The 22927-nt window shown below is 38.5% G+C and overlaps 1 protein-coding gene across 2 annotated transcripts in view; it reads left to right on the top strand.

Annotated features, from left to right (window-relative positions):
- FOCAD (focadhesin) overlaps positions 1 to 22927 on the top strand; it is a 307210-nt gene that overhangs the window by 49339 nt on the left and 234944 nt on the right. For both annotated transcript variants that reach the window (XM_005898491.2, XM_070375958.1), the window contains one exon: positions 4540 to 4644. In XM_005898491.2, the coding sequence (XP_005898553.2) occupies positions 4540 to 4644 (105 nt within the window). The remainder of the gene's footprint in view (positions 1 to 4539; positions 4645 to 22927) is intronic.

The following is a 22927-nucleotide window of genomic DNA, read 5'->3' on the forward strand; positions in this document are numbered from 1 at the left end:
ACAGTTCCCTCTGGATTTGTTCCAAGAGTCTCATGCCTTATAGCATCCAGTTTATCAATAATTATAAATTCCTCTTGTGGCCCTTGCCAGGGTCTGCTTTTCTTTTATTCATCCTGTCTCCTACAGGATGGCATCACTGACTCAATGGACATGAGTTTGGGTGAACTCCAGGAGTTGGTGATGGACAGGGAGGCCTGGCATGCTGTGGTTCATGGGGTCGCAAATAGTCAGACACAACTGAGCGACTGAACTGAACTGAATTTTGTAACAACAGATCTCAGATGCAAAGTAACAATGGCTTGAAAACAAGAGAAAGAGGTTTTTGTGAAGAAAGATGGAAAATGCTAGGATTTAGCCATTCATGACTTAACTGTAGTTAGTTTTAGGAATGTTCTAGGTTTTTGCATTCATGAACTCTGACACTTTTGTTTGCATAACCTTACAAAGGGAGAAACATTGCAATCTTAATGGTATAAGTATTAGATTGTTGATTTATTGCAAAAATAACCAGACACTTTACTGACATACATTAATTTATTCTTTAAAACAACGCAAGATTGAGTTTATTATCATGATTCTATGTTGCTCAGATGAGGATGTTGGCCTTAAGTGACTTGCTCGTAGGCATTAAGTGACTTGCCCAACATTTTCCAGTAAATTAGAATTAAAGCAGGAACTTAAATGAAAATCTGAAACCATCCATCCCTCTCAGCTCACTTGAAATATTTAAAAATTTAAGAAATTATTCAATTGAATTTAAGGCAACTATGTTACTACTTGAATGGATCTACACATGATTTATTGATGCCATCATCTTTCAATATTCATAATCTATTCATGTTACACTCTTGCTTAAAATATAGTACAGACTCAGTTATCCACATAGTAAAATCTCAGCCCACAAATAAAAGCAAGGTATAACATAAAGATTTTAAAAAGCTGAAAATTTACAGGTCACAGTGGTTCTTGGAAATGCCTTGAATTAAATGTACGTAGGATGTGTGTGCTTTCTGTGTGATTGTACTGTTTTCACAAAGAAGTAAGTGACCCCAGTTGGTTAAAAATTGTGTCTGTTATCTATCTTCTCTTAAACTATTCATATGACAAATAAATCATTAGATAAGGAAAACCAATTTAGTTTTACATACCAAAAGGGATTATTTAATGAATTCATATTTCATGAAAGAAATTCAGCCAGAAATTCAATCAGTACTGATCATTTAATATGAGTACCCTTTAAACTCATCATTAGGCCCAGGGAGTGGTCTTATGAGGTTACTAGGTGAGGTCTAGACTTTTTCCATCTCCATTTCATCCATATATAAATGGGGTTATTTTTAGCTGAAATCAGCTTTAAAGCTTATTGTCAGTTGCATAAACATTGAAGATGAGAAGACAAGGAAACTTCTGAACACACAGTGCTGCTCTCACCAAGGCAAAAAACCACAGTAGACCTCCGGTGATAGGTCTCAGTCAGACAGAGGGATCTGGAAGTGCTCACTGACTCAGTGATGATTAGAATTTGTCTGCTAAACATAGGTATAGACCGGAGATTTCATAGTCTTGTCGAAAATTTAGGCACTGGCTTAGGTCAGAGTTGTAGGGTTTTTGAAAGACTAACTTTCAAAAAGCAAGATTGTAGCACTGAGGCCTGATGAGTTAGCTTTAGCCAATTTGCATATTTGGAGAAACTGAATCCCCCTGAAGCTCCAAGGAGCTTCTGTGTGACTGAGGTCAGACCTTCACACCCAGAATATGTTCTTGATAAACCAGTGATAAGAGTCAGTTGCAATCTCCATGCTGAAGGATCTCTAGATCTTGGTGAAGGAAAGTAAGCAGAGTTGTGAAGAGCTGGAGCATAGACTGGAAAATACCGTTCTTAAAGTCCAGGGTCCTTAGCTGCAGAATGGGTCTCATTCTGTAAAAGTGAATGGTGTGAGGAATTGTAAAGAAGGAATTTATTCTGAATGTTTGCATGTTAAGATATCTTCTTCCTAAGCTTTAGAGTAAGAGGGCTCTAGAAACTCAAGAGTGTCAACAGAGAAGGCTCCTGGAAGAATCTGAGCACTCATGAGGGAAGAACATCAAGACAGAACCCCTGTTCCCAAGGGGGTGCCATGCCATCAGACCTTTCTAAGACAACTGTACTTCCCACTAGTTTTTTAAAAATGTACTTTTTAATTTTCACTGAGTCACAGTGGGATTCACTGGCCATATTTTTAGTGAAAACAAAGTGGAGTTGACGTAACACCAATATAGGGTATGTGAGAAAAGTGAACCTCGGTTTGACATACAGCAAGGAACACACAGGAGAGAATCTTAGGGAACAGGCTTATGCAGTGTTGAGACATCACTCTTCACCAGAGGATCCACATAGGAGAGAAACCATGTTTGTGTGCTGCCTGTCACAAAACACTCATTCATGAATGTACACTGCATGGTCATAAGAGGAGCCACGTGGGAAAGAAAACATACTGTTGTGTAGATTGTGGGAAATGCTTCAACTGCAAGAAAAGCCTCACTGCTCACCAAAGAATCTACTTAGGAAACAAACCATAAGTGTCTTTAGCAGTACTGTGAAATAGAAATATATTCTGAGCCACAAGTGTGAACCACATATATAATTCAAAATTTTCCTAGTAGCCACATTAAAAAGAAACCAGTGGTGTTAACTTTAATAATCTATTTTGTGTAACCTCATATATCAAAAATATGTATATAATCAAGATGTAATCAATATAAAAATCTACATATGATATTTTACAGTATTTTTGTGTTCTCAGTCTTTTTTTTTAATTATATTTTATTCCTCTTGTTTATTTATTTTTATCTTTGCTGGGTCTTCTTTGATGTGTGGGCTTTCTCTAGTTGCCACGAGTGAGGGCTACTTTTCTTGCTGGGCTTGGGCTTCCCACTGCAATGGCTTCTCTTATTGTGGTGCACGGGCTTAGTTGCTCTGTGGCATATGGGATCTTCCTGGACCAGGGATCAAACTCATGAGTCCCACATTGGCAGGAGGTTTTTAACCACTGGATCACCAGGCAAGTCCCTACGTCTTTAAAATGCAGCAGGTATTTTACAGTACAGCACATCCCAGTGCGGATTAGCCATGTTACACATGTTCAGTAGCCTGTGTGCCCATTGGCTGCTGTATTGGACAGCATGGCCAAACCGTTTACCAGTTGTAAAACTTTAAATGCCATCAAAGAGTACACTAAATAACATCTCACATAATTGCCCGAAATGACTTTTGTTAATTAAGTCCAGGTCTTGTCCTAGCCCTATGGTAAAGTTACCAGTGATTTCTAGATAATAATGACATAATGCGTGTTAAGCACTTAAGAGAGTACTTAACTTACAATAGATGCTCCATAATTATTAACAGTTATGATTTTTAAAATATTGGGTTTTTTTTTCATTTAGCAAATAATCTGTATTTCTAAGATTTCTTTCTCATTCCCAGGGAGAATCTTACTTTAAAGAGATCAGGGTAATTTGTGACAATGTGGATGAACCTGGAGGGCATTGTGCTAAGTGAAATAACCCAGACAGAGGAAGATAAATACCATATGGTACCACTTGTATGTGGAATCTAAAAAAAGAAATTGAACAGATAGAAGCAGAGAGTAGAATGGTGGTTGCCAGGGGCGGGTAGGAGAAATGGGGAGATGCTGGTTGAAAGATACAAGCTTCCAGTTATGATTAAGTTCTGAGGATCTAATGTACAGCATAGTAACTAAAGTCAACAATGTTGTATTGTGTACTTGAAATTTGCTAAGAGTATTTAGCATTTTATCCAAAAAAATGAAAACTAAAAAGTAACTATGTGAGGTGATATATGTGTTAATTAACTTGATTTTGGCAACCATTTTAAAATGCACACGTAAATCATTTTGTACACGTTATATTACAGTTGTTTTTGTTAGTTTTACCTCACGAAAGCTGAAATAAAATCCTATTTAATAGTTAGAAAACATTAGTAACAGGAAAAAAATTTAAAAAGCAGGCCATTTTTTCTGATTTATTATCTTGCTGCTTCTCACAGAGAATAAGGAGAAAACTTAAATTTCTCTTCCCTGCTCCCATTAGCTTTGTTTTAATGGGGGTTATTTGCTCTGATTGGTCCCCTGGCCCACTTTTTTTTTTAGTGGCCATTCCATTTCATCTGTCTCGTTATTTTTCATGGTCTGCTAATATTTATAAATGAAGGACTTGATTATTCAGTGTGGGTAATTGATGTGGTCACTGCCTGCAATTACGTGGGCTAATGTTTACTTTTCCCTGATTGATTTCCCCCCAGTATATGCAGTGAGGTGATAGATAGGTTGGTAGTTTGATTCTTTGGCTTCACTTCTCCTTCATTGTGTTGAATGGGAGCTTGTAGGCCTCTCGGCTATGCTATGGGATAAGCTAGGTGTATGTGGATGGCTACTGTTCAGTGTGGGTGGCAAGTGTTCAACTATCAAAAGTGGTAGGATTAAGTACCTGAGTAGACTGTTCACTTTATAACATTTGACATGCTATTATATTTCTTTACAGAAATACACATGGCTTGATAAAAGCCCTTATGAAACTATTACAAATGCAAGCTGTTAAGGAAGGACACAGCGGGGAGAAGAATATTCAGGATATATATAATATTAGGTAAGCCTTTTCTCCTTTCTTTTGAAACTTTTGTTTTTAGTGAATTGTTAAATGTTATGAATTAAGACATGCTAATTCATTAAGAATTAGTTATTGAAGTTCACAGAGACTGTGAGTCTTAACCTCTCAGGAAGTTATATTTCCAACACTCAGGATTGAGATAGAATTGACTACTGTATGCTGAGTATCATCACTGTGGCTTTCAGCTTGCTTCCTTGGAATTGGAATCTTTTGTCCAAAATTCAAGTCATTCATTTTGATCTGGGATATAGAATCATTTTCCCAATGCTGTGAAAACTGAAGAGTTCATTGAACAAATGTATTAAAAGCAGGAAGATAAACTTCCTCACTATAGAAAGTAACAGGACTATGCTATGCTATGCTAAGTCACTTCAGTCGTGTCTGACTCTGTGCGACCCCATAGATGGCAGCCCACCAGGCTCCCCCATCCCTGGGATTCTCCAGGCAAGAACACTGGAGTGGGTTGCCATTTCCTTCTCCAATGCATGAAAGTGAAAAGAGAAAGTGAAGTCGCTCAGTCGTGTCTGACTCTTAGCGACCCCATGGACTGCAGCCCATCAGGCTCCTCCGTCCATGGGATTTTCCAGGCAAGAGTACTGGAGTGGGGTGCCATAGCCTTCTCTGATATATATATATATATATTACTGCAATAGTTCCAGTGAAATGCATTGAATTTTATGGGAGAGTTTGGGCAAGGGAAGGCATACTTACTTGTGAAGGTGACCTTAACCATTGCGTTGAAGGTCCTAGAAAGTCATTTCATAAGAGAGGGGCTCCCACTTAGTAGAGGATGCCAGAAGATGTCCCATAATCAGTGTATATTGTCCTAGAAAATCTGTTCAGTGATGCATCTAGAATATACCTTTTATAAAGAATGAACCCATGGCACCCTAAACAAGGGCACTGGTTCTGGGGGAAAATGACTTCCATAGGCTGTGGTGATCCAGTAGGGAGAGTAGACCATACTTGGGAATTGTCATTGGCTTGAGCATATAAAACCTGCAGTTTCAAGCATTTGACACCACTGCTATCAGAAGCCGTGAGTGCCTCTCCTGATATATAGTGCCTGTTACTTACATACATGTATAGTACTTTCCTTTTGATAGTAAGTAAACAGTGTCTCATATATTACAGTGATCTTTCCTGTTAGTTTAGTGCTACTTACCATCTCCTTTATTTTTATGAGCATATTATCGAGTTTCTTAAGTCGCTTTTTAAAAACAAGGTCAGATTTGCATTTTATATATTTTTTGTTAACATTTGTTTTTTAAATCATTTGTTTGTCTGCACTGGATCTTAATTGTGGCACGTGGGATCTGCCTTGCATCATGTGGGATATTTCACTGTGGTGCTTGGACTCTGTATTTGTGGCGCTGGGGCTCTGTAGTTGCGTCACTGGACTCTCTAGTTGTGGCGTGGGCTTAGTTACCCCACAGCATGTGGGATCTTGGTTCCTCAATGAGGGTTGAACCCATGTTCCCTGCATTGCAGGGCAGACTGTTAACTACGAACCACCAGGGAAATCCCCTTAACATGTGTTTTGAATGTTTTCAAAAATATAGAACAATTGGAAGAATGTAGTACAATGAATTAGTTAATTCATTGTTAACTTAGTAGTTAACTCATTAATTTTAAGTTGGGGAAGCAAAAGGAAAATTATTTATTTGAAAATACTCTGAAAACTGGGTGTGAAAGGTAAACTTTTCCAAATTGATAAATACGCTTTTCTTTTAAAAATATACATTACCTTAACCAGGATTGAACCTAAGGAGTAAATGAGCAGGACTTAATGTTTCTAGATGGGTCATACAAGCATTTGTGTTCTCTCTTTTTTTTTTAATGCTCTTTTTTTTTTAATTTAAATTTATTTATTTTAATAGGAGGTTAATTACTTTACAATATTGTATTGGTTTTGCCATACATCAACATGAATCCACCACGGGTGTACACGTGCTCCCCATCCTGAACCCCCCTCCCACCTCCCTCCCCGTACCATCCCTCTGGGTCATCCCAGTGCACCAGCCCCAAGGGGATGATTTGGGAGAATGGCACTGAAACATGTATAATATCATATAAGAACTGAATCGCCAGTCCAGGTTCGATGCAGGATACAGGATGTCTGGGGCTGTGTTCTCTTTTTTTGAAAGAGGTTCACACTCTTGGGGCAGAGTTCCAGGATAGGAAATAATTCCACTTCATCGTTATTCAGGAGGAGTTATTTACTTATTTTAAAATAGGAAAGCTACTGGAGTTCTAAAATTTTATTTAACAGTTTTATTGAAATACAATTCACATACTGTACTGTACAACTGACCTGTTTAAAGTATACAATTCAATGATTTTTAGTATATTCATGTAGTCATACAATCATTGCCATAATCAATTTTAGGACATTTTCATCATTTCCTCAAATTCCTCACCCGTTAACCATAGCTCTATCAACCTAGAGCTACCCAATTAAGTATTTTTAATTTCATTGTTTCTCAACACTGGCTATTCATGAGAACCACCTTTTGCTGTTGTTGTTCAGTCACTAAGTCTGGGTATGCCTAAAACCAGATGAACATAGGACAATGAAATACCCTAGACCAACTGAATCAGAGTCAGAAAAGTCCCAGGTGATTCTGATCAACAGTGAGTATAAGATGGTGTGTTAGCAGCTCTCTACCATTCATCACCTGAGACGTTGTTGAATGGCAGATTCTGTTTCCTTAGACATAACATGGGCTCAGTATTCTGGTCTAACAAGCTCCCAGGTGATGCTGATACTGCTGTTTCCCTACCATACTTGAAGTAGCAGAGCTTTGAGCAGCATTAGCAGTTCCTGGGAGCTTGTTAGGAATGTGGAATCTCGGACCCCGTCTCAGACTACCTGAATCAGAGCTTGCATTCTGGTGAGATTTTCCAGGTGGATCATAGCCATCTTAGTTTTTTTGATGATGATTTAAGGACATTTTTAGTCATGCAGAATAATTATATTTTCACACTGATTGTGCTCCCTGTGAGTGAGTGCTAAACTTTGTTACCTGTAATGTTTCACCTGCTTTCTATTCATAGTTTATTTTCTCCAGTAGTTGGCTCTTTTAGCCGTAGGCTTGTTCTTAGAAGACAATAGATGCAAGGTGTGGATTGGGAGCCTTGTTTGAAGAACTGAAATCATACTGGATATATAAGGATTGTGTGTAGAGTGGTGGCACATTAAGAGGTCCAGAATCAATCACTTGAGTTGGCATAATCCAGTAATGTTTATGGAGGGCCCTCGTGTGAATGGCTGTTTGGCACTATAAATCAGTAGAGTGTAATTGAGTGTGTAAGAACCTGAGGTTCCTCCACGGGGGATTCTGGATGGCAGAAACACAGGAGAGGTGAGCCTGAAGAGCAGATTTCCCTCAGGAGAGCTATGATTACCTGAGTCAATCATAAAATTGTCATGCTGTTTTAGAATCTTGTATGCCACGTGTTGGTGAGCAATATCGTCCAGCCTTGGAGAGAAAACTGATGAGCTGTGTGTGAAAACATAAAAAGGGTATGAGGAGCTTAGAACTCCACTGAAAGGTTTTCCTTGGTTATGTTGTAGGTTTGATCTAAAATGAAAGTAGTATGACAAGTAATTGTAAGCTTTCTAGGCAGGAAACTCAACTCTAATTTTATGGTATTAAGGACTCTGCTAGTATACTGTTGGATTTTCTTTTTGTCCTAATAGCTAATTAACTTGCAGTATAGTAAAACAGAATATTGGTCATCTTATTTTTTATTAAAACTTTTAAAAAATTGAGAAAATATTAGTTTGTATTACTGTTTCATGTGTACAACCTTATATTTTGACCTCCATATACGCTACAGCACGCTGCTGCTGCTAAGTCACTTCAGTCGTGTCTGACTCTGTGTGACCCCATAGACGGCAGCCCACCAGGCTCCCCCGTCCCTGGGATTCTCTAGGCAAGAACACTGGAGTGGATTGCCATTTCCTTCTCCAGTGCATGAAAGTGAAAAGTGAAAGGGGAGTCGCTCAGTCATGTCCGACTCTTTACGACCCCATGGACTGCAGCCCACCAGGCTCCTCCGTCCATGGGATTTTCCAGGCAAGAGTACTGGAGTGGGCTGCCATCGCCTTCTCCGATGCTACAGCACCCTTACCACCAAATGCTTAGTTTCCATCTGTTACCATAGAGTTGACCTCATTTACCCGTTTTGCCTTACCCCTACTGCTCTTCCCCTCTGGTAATCACTTAGCCTGTTCTCTGTATCTATGTGTTTGTTTTTGGTTGGTTTGTTTGTTTATTTTTAATATTCCAAATGTGAGCGAAATCATATTGTATTTGTCTTTCTCTGTTGGACTTATTTCACTTAGCATATTACCCTCAGTGTCCATCCATGTGTTGTAAATGGGAGGATTTCATCTTTCTTATGGCTCGGTCGTATTCCATTGTGCATATATACCACATCTTCTTTGTCCATACATCTATCAATGACACTTAGGGTGTTTCCATATCTTGGATGTTGTAAATAATGCTGTGATAAACATTTGGGTGCAGAAGTAATGAAACACAACCCTTTGGGTGTTTGGTATTTCTCCTGGGCCAGTTCAGTTCAGTAACTCAGTTGAGTCCAGCTCTTTGCGACCCCACGGACTGCAGCACTCCAGGCTTCCCTGTCTTCTCCAACATCACAGTTCAAAAGCATCAATTCTTCAGTGCTCAGCTTTCTTTATAGTCCAACTGTCACATCCATACATGACTACTGGAAAAACCGTAGCTTTGTTGGCAATGTCTCTGCTTTTTAATATGCTGCCTAGGTTTGTCATACCTTTTCTTCCAAGGAGTAAGCGTCTTTTAATATCATGGCTGAAGTGATTTTCAGTTCAGTTCAGTCGCTAAGTCGTGTCCGACTCTTCGCAACCCCATGAATCGCAGCACGCCAGGCCTCCCTGTCCATCACCAACTCCTGGAGTTTACCCAAACTCATGTCCATCGAGTCGGTGATGCCATCCAGCCATCTCATCCTTTGTCGTTCCCTTCTTCTCCTGTCCCCAATCCCTCCCAGCATCAGGGTCTTTTCCAATGAGTCAACTCTTTGCATGAGGTGGCCATAGTATTGGAGTTTCAGCTTCAGCATCAGTCCTTCCAATGAACACTCAGGACTGATCTCCTTTAGGATGGACTGGTTGAATCTCCTTGCAGTCCAAGGGACTCTCAAGAGTCTTCTCCAACACCACAGTTCAAAAGCATCAATTCTTCGGTGCTCAACTTCTCACAGTCCGACTCTCACATCCATACATGACCACTGGAAAAACCATAGCCTGATTTTAGAGCCCCCCAAAATAAAGTCTGTCACTGTTTCCATTGTTTCCCTAATCTGTTTGCCATGGCTCTTTAGTTCTTCGCTTTCTGCCATAAGGGTGGTGTCATCTGTGTATCTGAGGTTATTGATATTTTCCCCGGCAGTCTTGATTCCAGCTTGTGCTTTATCCATCGTGATATTTCACATGATGTACTCTGCATATAAGTTAAATAAGCAGAGTGACAATATATAGCCTTGACGTACTCCTTTCTCAATTTGGAACTGGTCTGTTGTTCCATGTCCGGTTCTAAGTGTTGCTTCCTCACCTCCATACAGATTTCTCAAGAGTAAGGTCAGGTCTGGTAGTCCCATCTCTTGAAGAATTTTCCACAATTTGTTGTGATACACACAGTCAAAGGCTTTAGCGTAGTCAATGAAGCAGCAGTAGATATTTTTCTGGAACTCTCTTGCTTTTCCTATGATTCAACAGATGTCAATTTGGTCTCTGGTTCCTCTGCCTTTTCTATGTCCAGCTTGAACATCTGGAAGTTCTCGGTTAACGTACTGTTGAAGCCTCACTTGGAGACTTTTGAGCATTACTTTGCTAGCGTGTGAGATGAGTGCAATTGTACAGTAGTTTGAACATTCTTTGACAGTGCCTTTCTTTGGGCTTGGAATGAAAACTGACCTTTTCCAGTCCTGTGGCCACTGCTGAGTTTTCCAAATTTGCTGGCATATTAAGTGCAGCACTTTCACAGCATCATCTTTTAGGATTTGAAATAGCACAGCTGGAATTGCATCACCTCCATAAGCTTTGTTTGTAGTGGTGCTTCCTAAGGCCCACTTGACTTCACATTTCAGAATGTCTGGCTCTAGGTGAATGATCACACCATTGTGGTTATCTGCATCATTCAGATCTTTTTTGTATAGTTTTGTGTATTCTTGTCCCCTCTTCTTAATACCTTCTGCTTCTGTTAGGGCCATACCATTTCTGTCCTTTATTGAGCCCATCTTTGCATGAAATATTCCCTTGGTATCTCTAATTTTCTTGAAGAGATCTCTAGTCTTTCCTATTCTATTGTTTTCCTCTATTTCTTTGCATTGATCACTGAGGAAGGCTTTCTTCTCTCTCCTTGCTATTCTTTGGAACTCTGCATTCAGATGGGTATATCTTTCCTTTTCTCCTTTGCCTTTTGCTTTTCTTCTTTTCTCAGCTATTTGTAAGGCCTCCTCAGACAACCATTTTGCCTTCTTGCATTTCTTTTCCTTGGGGTTGGTTTTGATCACCACCTCCTGTACAATGTAACAAACCTCCATCCATAGTTCTTCAGGCGCTCTGTCTACCAGCTCTAATCCCTTGAATCCTCAGCACCATTCTACAAACCAGTGATGGTTTTCAGTGTTTTAGTGTGGAAGGAGTTCAGTGTTTTTCATGTATATGTCTGGAGCACACACTTTACCCATACATCATCTGGGTACACAGATGATCTATTTACCCACCATGCTTTGAGATACATCAGATAAGAGTGCGTATAGCCAGTAAAGTTCATTTTGCTTAACTGAACCCTTCTATAGTCTTGTGACTTAAACAAGATTAAAGGAGGATATTTAAATGGAGTTTCAATTTCCAGGACCTTTTAGAATGGGGGTAAATTGGAAGAGCAATAGAGCACAGTTGGCTACTGTGATTAAATGAAGAGAATATGCAAGTTTTACTCTAGGCCCAGGACTCTCAATTCTGGTTGCACTGTTAGAGTTCTCTGAGGAACTTTTAACTGTAGTGCCTGGGCTCTCCCGAGAATGAGTAGGGCTCAGCCTCCAGCACTGGTAACACTCAAAGCTTCCTGGATTGTTATTAGTGTGGTGGTTGGATTGAGGACTGCTGGCCAGTTGTTGCAGTGAGGCATGGGGCTTTGTTGTCGCCAGACCTTCAGATCCTTCAGTATTAATAACATTTTAAATGAAATATTTCGACTAGTAAATGTTGGAAAACAATTCCAGTTTTTCAAAATACAGAGTCGGCAGACCGAACACATCTGCTCACAAGATGCAATCCAAGGGCAACCGTTTGTGACCTCTGATTTAGACATTTAACTGTTTTCAAAAACTTTAACCTCCCCCCTCTCCTTTTTTTAATCTGTGAACAATTTTTAGTTTAATCACTTAAAAAAAAAACCATGAAAGATGACCACTAAGATATCCTTTATTTCAGGCTTATTTTTCCCCTCCCATTTTATGTTTGGTCTAATTTTTCTTCTTGTTAGCTTGAACTCCACTTTGTTATAAACACTTATTTTTAAGTTATTTCACTCCAGTACTCTTGCCTGGAAAATCCCATGGACAGAGGAGCCTGGTAGGCTGCAGTCCATGGAGTTGCTAAGAGTCAGGCACGACTGAGCAACTTCACTTTCACTTTTCACTTTCATACATTGGAGAAGGAAATGGCAACCCACTCCAGTGTTCTTGCCTGGAGAATCTCAGGGACGGGGGAGCCTAGTGGGCTGCTGTCTATGGGGTTGCACAGAGTCAGACCCGACTGAAGCGACTTAGCAGCAGCAGCAGCAGCAGCAGCAGCAGCAGTGCTCTATAACATTGACCATACAGGAAGTGCAGCAGACCAGCGTTTGCCTGATATTTTGATTATAAGAAAGAATGACTAAATTTTGTTGTTGTTGTTATTGTTTAGTCACTAAGTTACATATGATTCTTTTGCGAATCCATGCTGCAATTTCCTCCCCCAGGGGATCCTTCCCTCCTAGGGATTGAACCTGTGCATTGGCAGGTGAGTTTTTACCACTGAGCCACCAAGGAAGCCCAGACTAAAATTTTAAGATTTATTAATTATGAGAGGCTCATTTTCTTTGTAATATGCCATTTTTTCCTCTTAAAATTTTATCATGTACTCTTGCTTTTAATTTTTCCTCTATGTATTCATATTATGGCAGTCTTTTTAAGATCTCTCTTCCCTCAGCTGAAGTGAGGAAATAGCTGTGAATTCATGAGCGGTAACTGCTTGTTCCAGAATTTGTGTGTTATTCTGATGTGCCAGACAGTGGCTGACATGCACAAATATCACATGTTGAGAATCTTGTTTATGGAAAGAGTTGGTCTGATCAACATCAAGCTGTACTTTCTGAAATAAGGGAATATTAAATGTTTTGGGCAGATGGTATGCTCTGAAATGGGTGATTAGGCCAATAGCAATGGGTGATTATACCCAGAGTAGATGAAAGTTATTTACTTTGTCAGTATTTGCATATGTTTGTGTAATGTTATGAGTTTATTTAGATGTAGAGTTAATTTTGAGATCTTAAAGATGTGTGTCCTGAAGGTTGAAGTACTTTATGGTTCATACCTCTTTTTTCCCTGAAAAGTAGAAGTCACTTCTTAGCATTAAACTCTTTTTGCATTGTCTCCTCTCCATTTTGGTGGGTGAAATGGAATTGGCTGTGCGAAGAATGCAGAGCATCTCAGATCTAGGGAAAAGCATGTGCTTAGCTGCTGCTTTGTGAGGGCCTGGTGCCCTAGAGGAGCTAACAGGAGGCAGGGTGCCTGGAGCTTAGTGTTTAAGGGAGGAAGAGGCCAAGACAGAGGCTCAGGAGAGTTAGACATGGCCTAGAAGATGCAAGCCATGGTAGAGACTTTGGGTTTTCTTTAAAGAGTAGTAGGAAGTCATTGAAGGTTTTATTTTTTAAACTTATTTTGAAAGAATTTTAAAGTTCCAGAAAAGGTGCAAGAATAGTACAGAAAATTTCCATCTGGCATTTATCCCAATTCACTGATTTTCCACATTCTCATTATCCTTCTCTCTATAGAATTAAAAACTATTGGAGAGTAGATTGTACATATTCAGTAGGGTGTGTTTTCTAAGAACAAGGATTTTTATATAACCAGAGTACAGTTATCAAATCAAGAAAATTTGATGTTCATTTAACACTTTTACCTATAATCCATATCCTAGTTTTGCCATTTGGCTTAATAACGTCCTTTCATACCTCTTTCCTTTTTATTTTTAGTGTACGGGCTCCAGTTTAGGATCATATGTTGTCTTTAACTGTCATATCTTTTTAGTCTTTTAAAACTTGGAATTTTCTCATCCTTTATCTTTTATGACATTGACATTTTCGAATACTGTGAAAGTTTGCTGTGCCTTTCTCAGGACATCTCGTCTGGAGACACTGATGTCCATCTTGCCTTTCACTGGTGATTTTAATTTTCATTACCCTATCAAGGTAATATATGGTTTCTTTACTGTGTAGTTACCATCTTCTTCTTGTAATTAATAAGCAGTCTGTGGAGAAGATGCTATGAGACCATGAATATATCGTGTTCCTCATTAAACTCACAGCTCCCCCCTCCCTATTAATTTTCACTGAGATAATTTCAAAACGGTAATTTCCCAACTCTACCACTCCTTTCAGATTTACTAATGGCAGTGGAGATACAGATAAGCTTTAGATGTGGACATCTATATGACTTGATTCTTACTGTCAAACTGCATGTTTTGCTTCCATTTTCATTTCTTCTTTTCCCTCATCTTTCCCACCCAGGGGAGTCTTTGTTCACAATTCATGGTTTCAGTCACCTGGGGTTTACACTTGGTGTTTAAAAATCAGACCTAAAGAATAATTTGTACATATACTATCTTTCAGTTAGCAGTTGCCACCAGGAAATATTTCATAAGTTCTGCTAAGTGCACATGCTTAATTTAAAAATTGGTATGGTGATTTGGTGGTAAGTGTCTTTAAGAGCACAAGATATTTTGACTTTTGCCTTATTAGCCTATTTATCTTATCTTTAGTTTCTTTTCTTTCCCAATCAAGGATGTAACTTAATAATAGATGTTTTGAACCCTGTGTGTCTCTGTTTCCCCTAGCCACCAACTAGTACCTAAAATAGTTCTAGCCTTCTGACACTGGCAGACATCTTTGTGTTAAAACCCTGCCTCTCAAAGTAGGAGTCGTGGGAAAGGTTCACTATGAGGGCAGAACCATTGTAATATGAAATCTCTTTTCAAAGAAATCTTATCTTCTCCCTATCTGCCTTATAGACCCAAAGAAAAAAGGAAATTAATAAAAAATGTCAAAATTAAATTTTTTTTGTTCCAAGTCTTCTTTTTCTGGCGTGGATGAAATGCATTTGTCTTAAGACTCTATAGGATAGATAAAGATTCACTATTATCATTTAATTTTTCTTTTTTTATAGTAATATTTATTGTGGAATCAATTTTTATTCATTTTTATCTTAAAATCTGCAGAGCTTTTTTTTTTTTTCTCTTTTTTTAATCCTACTTTGGCTTCTAACCAACATTTTCAAATCAAAATTCAGAGCAGGTAGAGAAATGCTTTTAAAATGCGTATTTGATGTAGTAAGTGCTATGCTATGCTTCTGAAAGCGCCGGGGTCACAGCTGCATACATGAAAATGCATGGTGACTGCAGGCATTGTTTCCTCACACAGAAAAGGCAATCTGTGTCTATTGCTGGATTTATGATATAAATCAAATCATAGCTTTCCTACATTTAGAGATGTAGCAGAAAGGTTGAGGTGACCTAAAGGTTACAAATAACTTTTGCTTTTTGATTTGCCTACCACAAGACTATTTTTTTTTTTAACTCTTTCTTTTCTATTAAGATTGATGCATTTATACTTGGAAAGGTGAATCTAGTTACATACCTTATTTTATCGTTGTCTCTGTGCTAGTCTAGTGGAACCACGAATTTTTCATTTATTGCTTCCCGCACTCCAGTCTGCTAAGATGCATGCACTGCTCTGTGTTGTTGACAATGTTATTAAAGGGTAGGGAGTCCTGAAGTATTGGGTAGGAACTCTGCCTGCTTCTTCTGTGTTTTTTTTTTTTTTTTTTGCCTCTGAATGTTGTTAACTTTGAAACAGTGTACTTAGAGGGGTTGTGATGTTGGTTTTTCATGATCCATTCAGAGAGTTTAAAAAGGTACTTTGGGAAAAGTGTGTGTTTGTTACATTTATTTAAAATGTGCATTAGGCACTGAAAGGGAAGCATAAGAATAAGAAGATAGAGACCCAGCTTTCAAGCTGCTTATGCTCTAGTTTAAGAATCAAATTTATCTGCATGATAATCATAATAGAACCACATTTACAAAGTATTCTTTGTGTTAGGTACTGTGTTGAATGCTTTACTTAAAATGGCAGTTAAAACATTTACAAATTATGAAATGGGCACGTGCCAAAGAACATACAACAAATTGGCTCATCTGTGGCAGGAAAACAACAGAAATATTAAAAACCACAGAGTGAAGGAGAAATTGGAGGCACCAGAGGCCAATGAAGGGTGACCTGGTTGCTTGTTTTGTATTGACTTCAATCTTTACAAACAATGTTACTCTCTTTTAAGAAGAAAGCAGAGCCTATTGGATGTATGTCTTAAGAGTTAGGAAACCCTGATTTGAAATTTTCTGTGGGCTTATTCTGGATACAGTACTGCATTTCTCTCTGAAATGAAAAATATAGGGTGATTTATTTATTTGAGATAAAAATAGGAGACCACTGTTTTGAGGCCTTAGGTTTTATTAGATGTTGACCTTAGAGCTGTTTAAACTTGGCATAGAATTATTAATAGTTGAGAGCCATCCACCTCTGATTTTGAGCAATTCAAAGGTTAGAGCTTTAATGGGTGACTTGGGTTATAGAACTTTAGCCCTGGAAGGTACTTAGTCTGGTTTCCTCATTTTACAGCTGAAGAAACTCTTGCCCAAGCAAGAGAGGTTAATTCTCTTGCTTGAGATCACACAATGTGTTGCAGAGACAGAAGGTGAATTTGGAATGCTTGATTCTTTCCCTTAATTCAGTGTGTCCCGTACACTGTTTCACATCACTTCTCCATTTCTGGTTTTTGTTTCTGAGACGTGGATGTGGCAGCATGACAGTAAATGATTCGGATGATGCTATGTAGGCACTGCTTATGTAAATAATGACTTCAGTGCCCCGCATTTGTGTTTGCTTTTCAAAGTTGTATAGAGCTTATTGTCTGCCAGTGTTAGCCTTTCAAGTGATCAGGATGATTGTATGTGCATCCTATCTATCATTTTGAATAAAGTGTTGTAGTCAAATTACTCTTTATGACTTGACTACTAGTTTGGGGGATAACTGACATTTTAAGGCATAACCCAGGTTTTGTTTTGATGTTCTTTTGAATCACATTTTTTTTATTCCTCAACAGTGCTTCTAATGACGAGTAAAGTTTGAATTGTAGATTTACCTTGACCTTTCTCAGAGGTACTTGGAAGAAATGGAATGGCTAATAAGCAGTGAGAAGAAAGGAAAGAAAAATCTTGAATAATCTATAAATTTAAGAATCAATCTTAACTATATGAAGAGTAAACTATACTTAGCCTTAGGACATTTTAAATGTGCTAATTATAGTATTTTAAATAGGAAATTAACCCTATTTTCTATCATACCCAGATCAGCATGCATAATATTTAATACTGTTTGTTTATTTTGGAACATGCTTCTGTTTTTTGCAAGGAATAATTGTACATTTGTTTTCCATTTTAAGTCTTCTATTTTCTACTGTACCATTGCCTTTGTGTACCTAATGTTATTATTGGATGACTATATTTCCATGCTGCTAAATCGCTTCAGTCGTGTCCGACTCTGTGCGACCCCATAGACGGCAGCCCGCCAGGCTCCGCCATCCCTGGGATTCTCCAGGCAAGAACACTGGAGTGGGTTGCCATTTCCTTCTCCAGTGCATGAAAGTGAAAAGTGAAAGTGAAGTCGCTCAGTTGTGTCTGACTCTTTGCAACCCCATGGACTGCAGCGTACTAGGCTCCTCCATCCATGGATTTTCCAAGCAAGAGTACTGGAGTGGGGTGCCATTACTTTCTCCACAAATTTTCCATAAGAAACTTCAAATTTTGGACATGATTGATTGATTGCTTTTGGCTCAGTAAAGAAGGATAATGGTGGAATCATTGTCTTTTTGAATAGCTCAGGGCTAGTACCACGTTTGAGTTAGTTTTATACTTTGCACAGTGCTTGCCATTTTACCTAGTTCAGTGGTTCTTAACCAGGGGCAATTGTGGACCCAGGGGACATTTGGTAATGTCCTTCAGAATTTTCCACAGTTTATTGTGATCCACACAAAGGCTTTGGCATAGTCAATAAAGCAGAAATAGATGCTTTTCTGGAACTCTCTTGCTTTTTCGATGATCCAGCAGATGTTGGCAATTTGATCTCTGGTTCCTCTGCCTTTTCTAAAACCAGCTTGAACATCAGGAAGTTCACGGTTCACATATCGCTGACGCCTGGCTGGAGAATTTTGAGCATTACTTTACTAGCGTGTGAGATGAGTGCAGTTGTGCGGTAGTTTGAGCATTCTTTGGCATTGCCTTTCTTTGGGATTGGAATGAAAACTGACCTTTTCCAGTCCTGTGGCCACTGCTGAGTTTTCCAAATATGCCAAAGCCTTTGACTGTGTGGATCACAATAAACTGGAAAATTCTGAAGGAGATGGGAATACCAGACCACCTGATCTGCCTCTTGAGAAATTTGTATGCAGGTCAGGAAGTAACAGTTAGAACTGGACATGGAACAACAGACTGGTTCCAAATAGGAAAAGGAGTTCGTCCAGGCTGTATATTGTCACCCTGTTTATTTAACTTATATGCAGAGTACATCATGAGAAATGCTGGACTGGAAGAAACACAAGCTGGAATCAAGATTGCCGGGAGAAATATCAATAACCTCAGATATGCAGATGATACCACCCTTATGGCAGAAAGTGAAGAGGAACTCAAAAGCCTCTTGATGAAAGTGAAAGTGGAGAGTGAAAAAGTTGGCTTAAAGCTCAACATTTAGAAAACGAAGATCATGGCATCCTGTCCCATCACTTCATGGGAAATAGATGGGGAAACAGTGGAAACAGTGTCAGACTTTATTTTTCTGAGCTCCAAAATCACTATAGATGGTGACTGCAGCCATGAAATTAAAAGACGCTTACTTCTTGGAAGGAAATTAAAAGACGCTTACTTCTTGGAAGGAAAGTTATGACAGAGCTAGATAGCATATTCAAAAGCAGAGACATTACTTTGCCAACAAAGGTTCCTCTAGTCAAGGCTATGGTTTTTCCTGTGGTCATGTATGGATGCGAGAGTTGGATTGTGAAGAAGGCTTAGTGCCGAAGAATTGATGCTTTTGAACTGTGGTGTTGGAGAAGACTCTTGAGAGTCCCTTGGACTGCAAGGAGATCCAACCGGTCCATTCTGAAGGAGATCAGCCCTGGGATTTCTTTGGAAGGAATGATGCTAAAGCTGAAGCTCCAGTACTTTGGCCACCTCATGTGAAGAGTTGACTCATTGGAAAAGACTCTGATGCTGGAAGGATTGGGGGCAGGAGGAGAAGGGGACGACAGAGGATGAGATGGCTGGATGGCATCACTGACTCAATGGACGTGAGCCTGAGTGAACTCCGGGAGCTGGTGATGGACAGGGAGGCCTGGCATGCTGCGATTCATGGGGTCGCAAAGAGTCAGACACGACTGAGCGACTGATCTGATCTGATCTGATCTGAGAGATATTTTTGATTGTCATTTAACTAGACTGAAAGCTATTAGCATCCAGTGGGTAGAGGCCAGGAATGCTGCTGAATATCCCATGGTATATTGAACAACCCCTATGCCAAAGAATTATCTGACTCCAAATATCAGTATAGCCAGACTGAGAAAACTTTATGTATGGCAACTGCACAATAAAGTAGATTGAATTAAAAACTATGTCCATTCTATGAACCATAAAGCTTTATATATTATTTTATAGGTGCATTCGTATGCCATTGTAGTGATTCACAAGGGAAACCTTAGCTCTTTTCATTATATTCAAAGTATTAGAACAAAATTTTGGCAATTATAATTGATTTTAGCTTAGTTGTACCAAGTTGAAATAGTATAATGGTAATCAATGTTAATCAGCAGTAATATTCAGTGTTCTTAATTTGGACTTCCTTTCCCTGTCAAGGTTTTTAATTTCTTGGAATCGATATTGTATATTATTCCTACAAATTTTCACTCGGATCTGACATAATTAATTATCTGGAAAAATTAATTTTCCAGATGTCTAAGTCAGTAATTCAGCTTTCCTGGTGGCTCAGTGGTCCAGAATCCGCCTGCCAATGCACGAGACAAAGAGTTTGATCCCTGTACCAGGAAGATCCCCTGGAGGAGGAAATGGCAACTCACTCCAGTATTCTTGCCTGGGAAATCTCATGGACTGAGGAGCCTGGCAAACTACAGTCCATGGGGTTGCAAAGAGTTAGACACGACTTAGTGACTCAAAAGCAACACAAGTCAGTAATTAATTTGGATAATCCCTGTTCTATATTCTACATAATTTCATCTTTAGAGTTTAAGTCTGAGATATTGAATAGAATTTGCTGAACCCAAAAGCTAGCAGAACGAGCCTCCAACACAGTTAGTCATACAACAAAGTTACAGTGGGTCCCACAATCCCAGTAAAGTAGAAGCTATTTATAAAGTATGATAGAGTTGTTTGCTAGTATATGCATCATTTCTAATCTAATTTAAATTATTATCTTTTACTTCTGGTGATATGATTTAATTTGGACCAAAAAAAAACTGTTTATAAAAGAAGATACATTCTTTATAGTTTTTAAAAAAGAGATTAAAAAATTTTTTTAAACCTTTTTATTTTTGGGGGGTATAGTCAGTTAACAATGTTGTGATAATTTCAGGTGAACATCAAAAGGACTCAGCCATACCTATGTATCCATTTTACCCTAACTCCCCTCCCATCCAGGTTGCCACATAACATTGAACAGAGTTCCATGTTCTGTACCCACATGCTGGTTATCCATTTTAAATGCAGGAGTGTGTACATGTCCATCCCAAACTCCCTGACTATCCCTTCCCCACTTCCTTCCACCCAGCAACCATAAGTTTTTGTCTTAAGTCTGTGAGTCTCTATAAAGGAGGTAGATTCTTAACAGCTTTTTGGAGGAGGAAACATGAGAAGTGGGAAGAGGTAGGAGGTGACATAAGGGAAGAGTATTGACAAGCGTTTAAGTGTTTTATGATCACACAGAAACTACATAGTATCTTCTTGGATTTTCCTCTTAAATAGTCATAAATGCCATCATTAGCTGGAGGACTAGTGGGTGGTCATATCTGATGCTCCTTATTTCAGTATGGTGCTTGTCAGAAGGAAAACTCATAGCTAAAATTAATTACAGTTGCTGTTCTTTCCTTTTCATTCATGTTTGCTCGAACATGACCTACTGAATTTGTAATCTAACAAGTTCGGATGATGTGACATACCTGAGAGGCTTTTTTTAGGATTTGTAGCATTTATTTTCTGAATATCTGTAACAACTAGGGTAGAAGCAGATTCTAGATAGGATTAACTGCCAAGGAGTTTGGAATTTGGAAATGTGATTTTGATAGGATTTTTAAGTTTTGGCATAAAGAGTTGCTTGGAGGAGTCCTTTAGCAATGGCAATAATCTGATCACTCAGAAATAGCCTGTGCTTTAACAAACAGGAACTTGCCAGCATTTGAAGTTAGTGGCTGATAGATTAGGTAGGTTGAGGAGAGAATAGAGAGATGGTGTTATAATATCCAGAAACTGTGTAGTAGTGTCAGAGAGGTGTTTAACATGAGTGTTTCAGTGTGAAGTATCTGCCATAATTTTCTGTTTAAGAGAGAGAAAAAAAAAATCAGAAAACTTCCCAACTACAAACCTCCCTCTTATGTGGTTTTTAACTTGTACCAATTTTCAACTCTGGCAACACATCAGAATTGCTAGAAGAATTTTTTAAAATTACTAGTGCATGGGCTCCACTCCTAGCAACCCCGGTATAACTGAAGCCTGGGCACTCGTATTTTAAAAAGAGCTCCACAGATGAATCTAGCTCACAACCGGGCTGAGTAGCACTGCTTTATAGCAGTGCATCAGAATTGTCTGGAGAGCTGTTTATTAGGTCTGGCTGAGGCCTGAGAATTTATTTTCATTTCTAACAAGTTCCCAGGTGATGCTGATATTGCTGGGAAGGCGATCACGTTTTGAGAACCACAAGAAGGCAGTTTTAAAAAATCATTTGAGTGTGACTGATGGTCTGATCTTTTTCTTTATTTTTTTTAAACATTTCTAGTGCTGCATTATTGAATTAAAATTATGTATATAATTCTTTTTATGTAAAAAAGATAGATGCATCTATATGGTGTGAATTTCTTTCAAATAGCATTTAAAAATTTTTTTTTAATTTGAGAAAATAGACACATGTATATATATATATAACTGAATCACTTTGCTGTACACCTGAAACTACCAAAATATTCTTAATAAACTATTCTGCAATGTAAGATAAAAAGTTAAAAACAGAATAAAAAAAGAGTGAAATAATACCATTTGCAGCACCATTGATCAACCTAGAGATTGTTCTATAAATGAAGTCAGAAAGACAAATATTATATGATATCACTTATATGTGAAATCTAAAAAATAGTACTAATGAACTTATGTACAAAACAGAAGTATTTTCACAGACACAGAAAACAAACTATGGTTGACAAACAGGAAAGGATAAGGGAGGGATAAATTGGGAGTATGGGATTAATAGATGCATATTACTATATATAAAATAGATAAACAGTAGGATTTACTGAATAGCATGGGAAACGATGTTCAATATCTTATAATAAACTATAATGGAAAAGAATAAAAAAAGAATTTGTATATATGTAGGTATAACTGAATCATTTTTTGTATACCTGAAACTAACACAATATTGTAAATCAGCTATACTTCATTAAAAAAATAAGTAGCATTTTTAATTGGAGAAGGCAATGGCATGGACGGAGGAGCCTGGTAGGCTGCAGTCCATGGGGTCGCAAAGAGTCGGGACATGACTGAGCGACTTCACTTTCACTTTTCACTTTCATGCATTGGAGAAGGAAATGGCAACCCACTCCAGTGTTCTTGCCTGGAGAA

Source organism: Bos mutus, chromosome 8, assembly GCF_027580195.1.
Source record: "Bos mutus isolate GX-2022 chromosome 8, NWIPB_WYAK_1.1, whole genome shotgun sequence".
NCBI lineage: Eukaryota > Metazoa > Chordata > Mammalia > Artiodactyla > Bovidae > Bos > Bos mutus.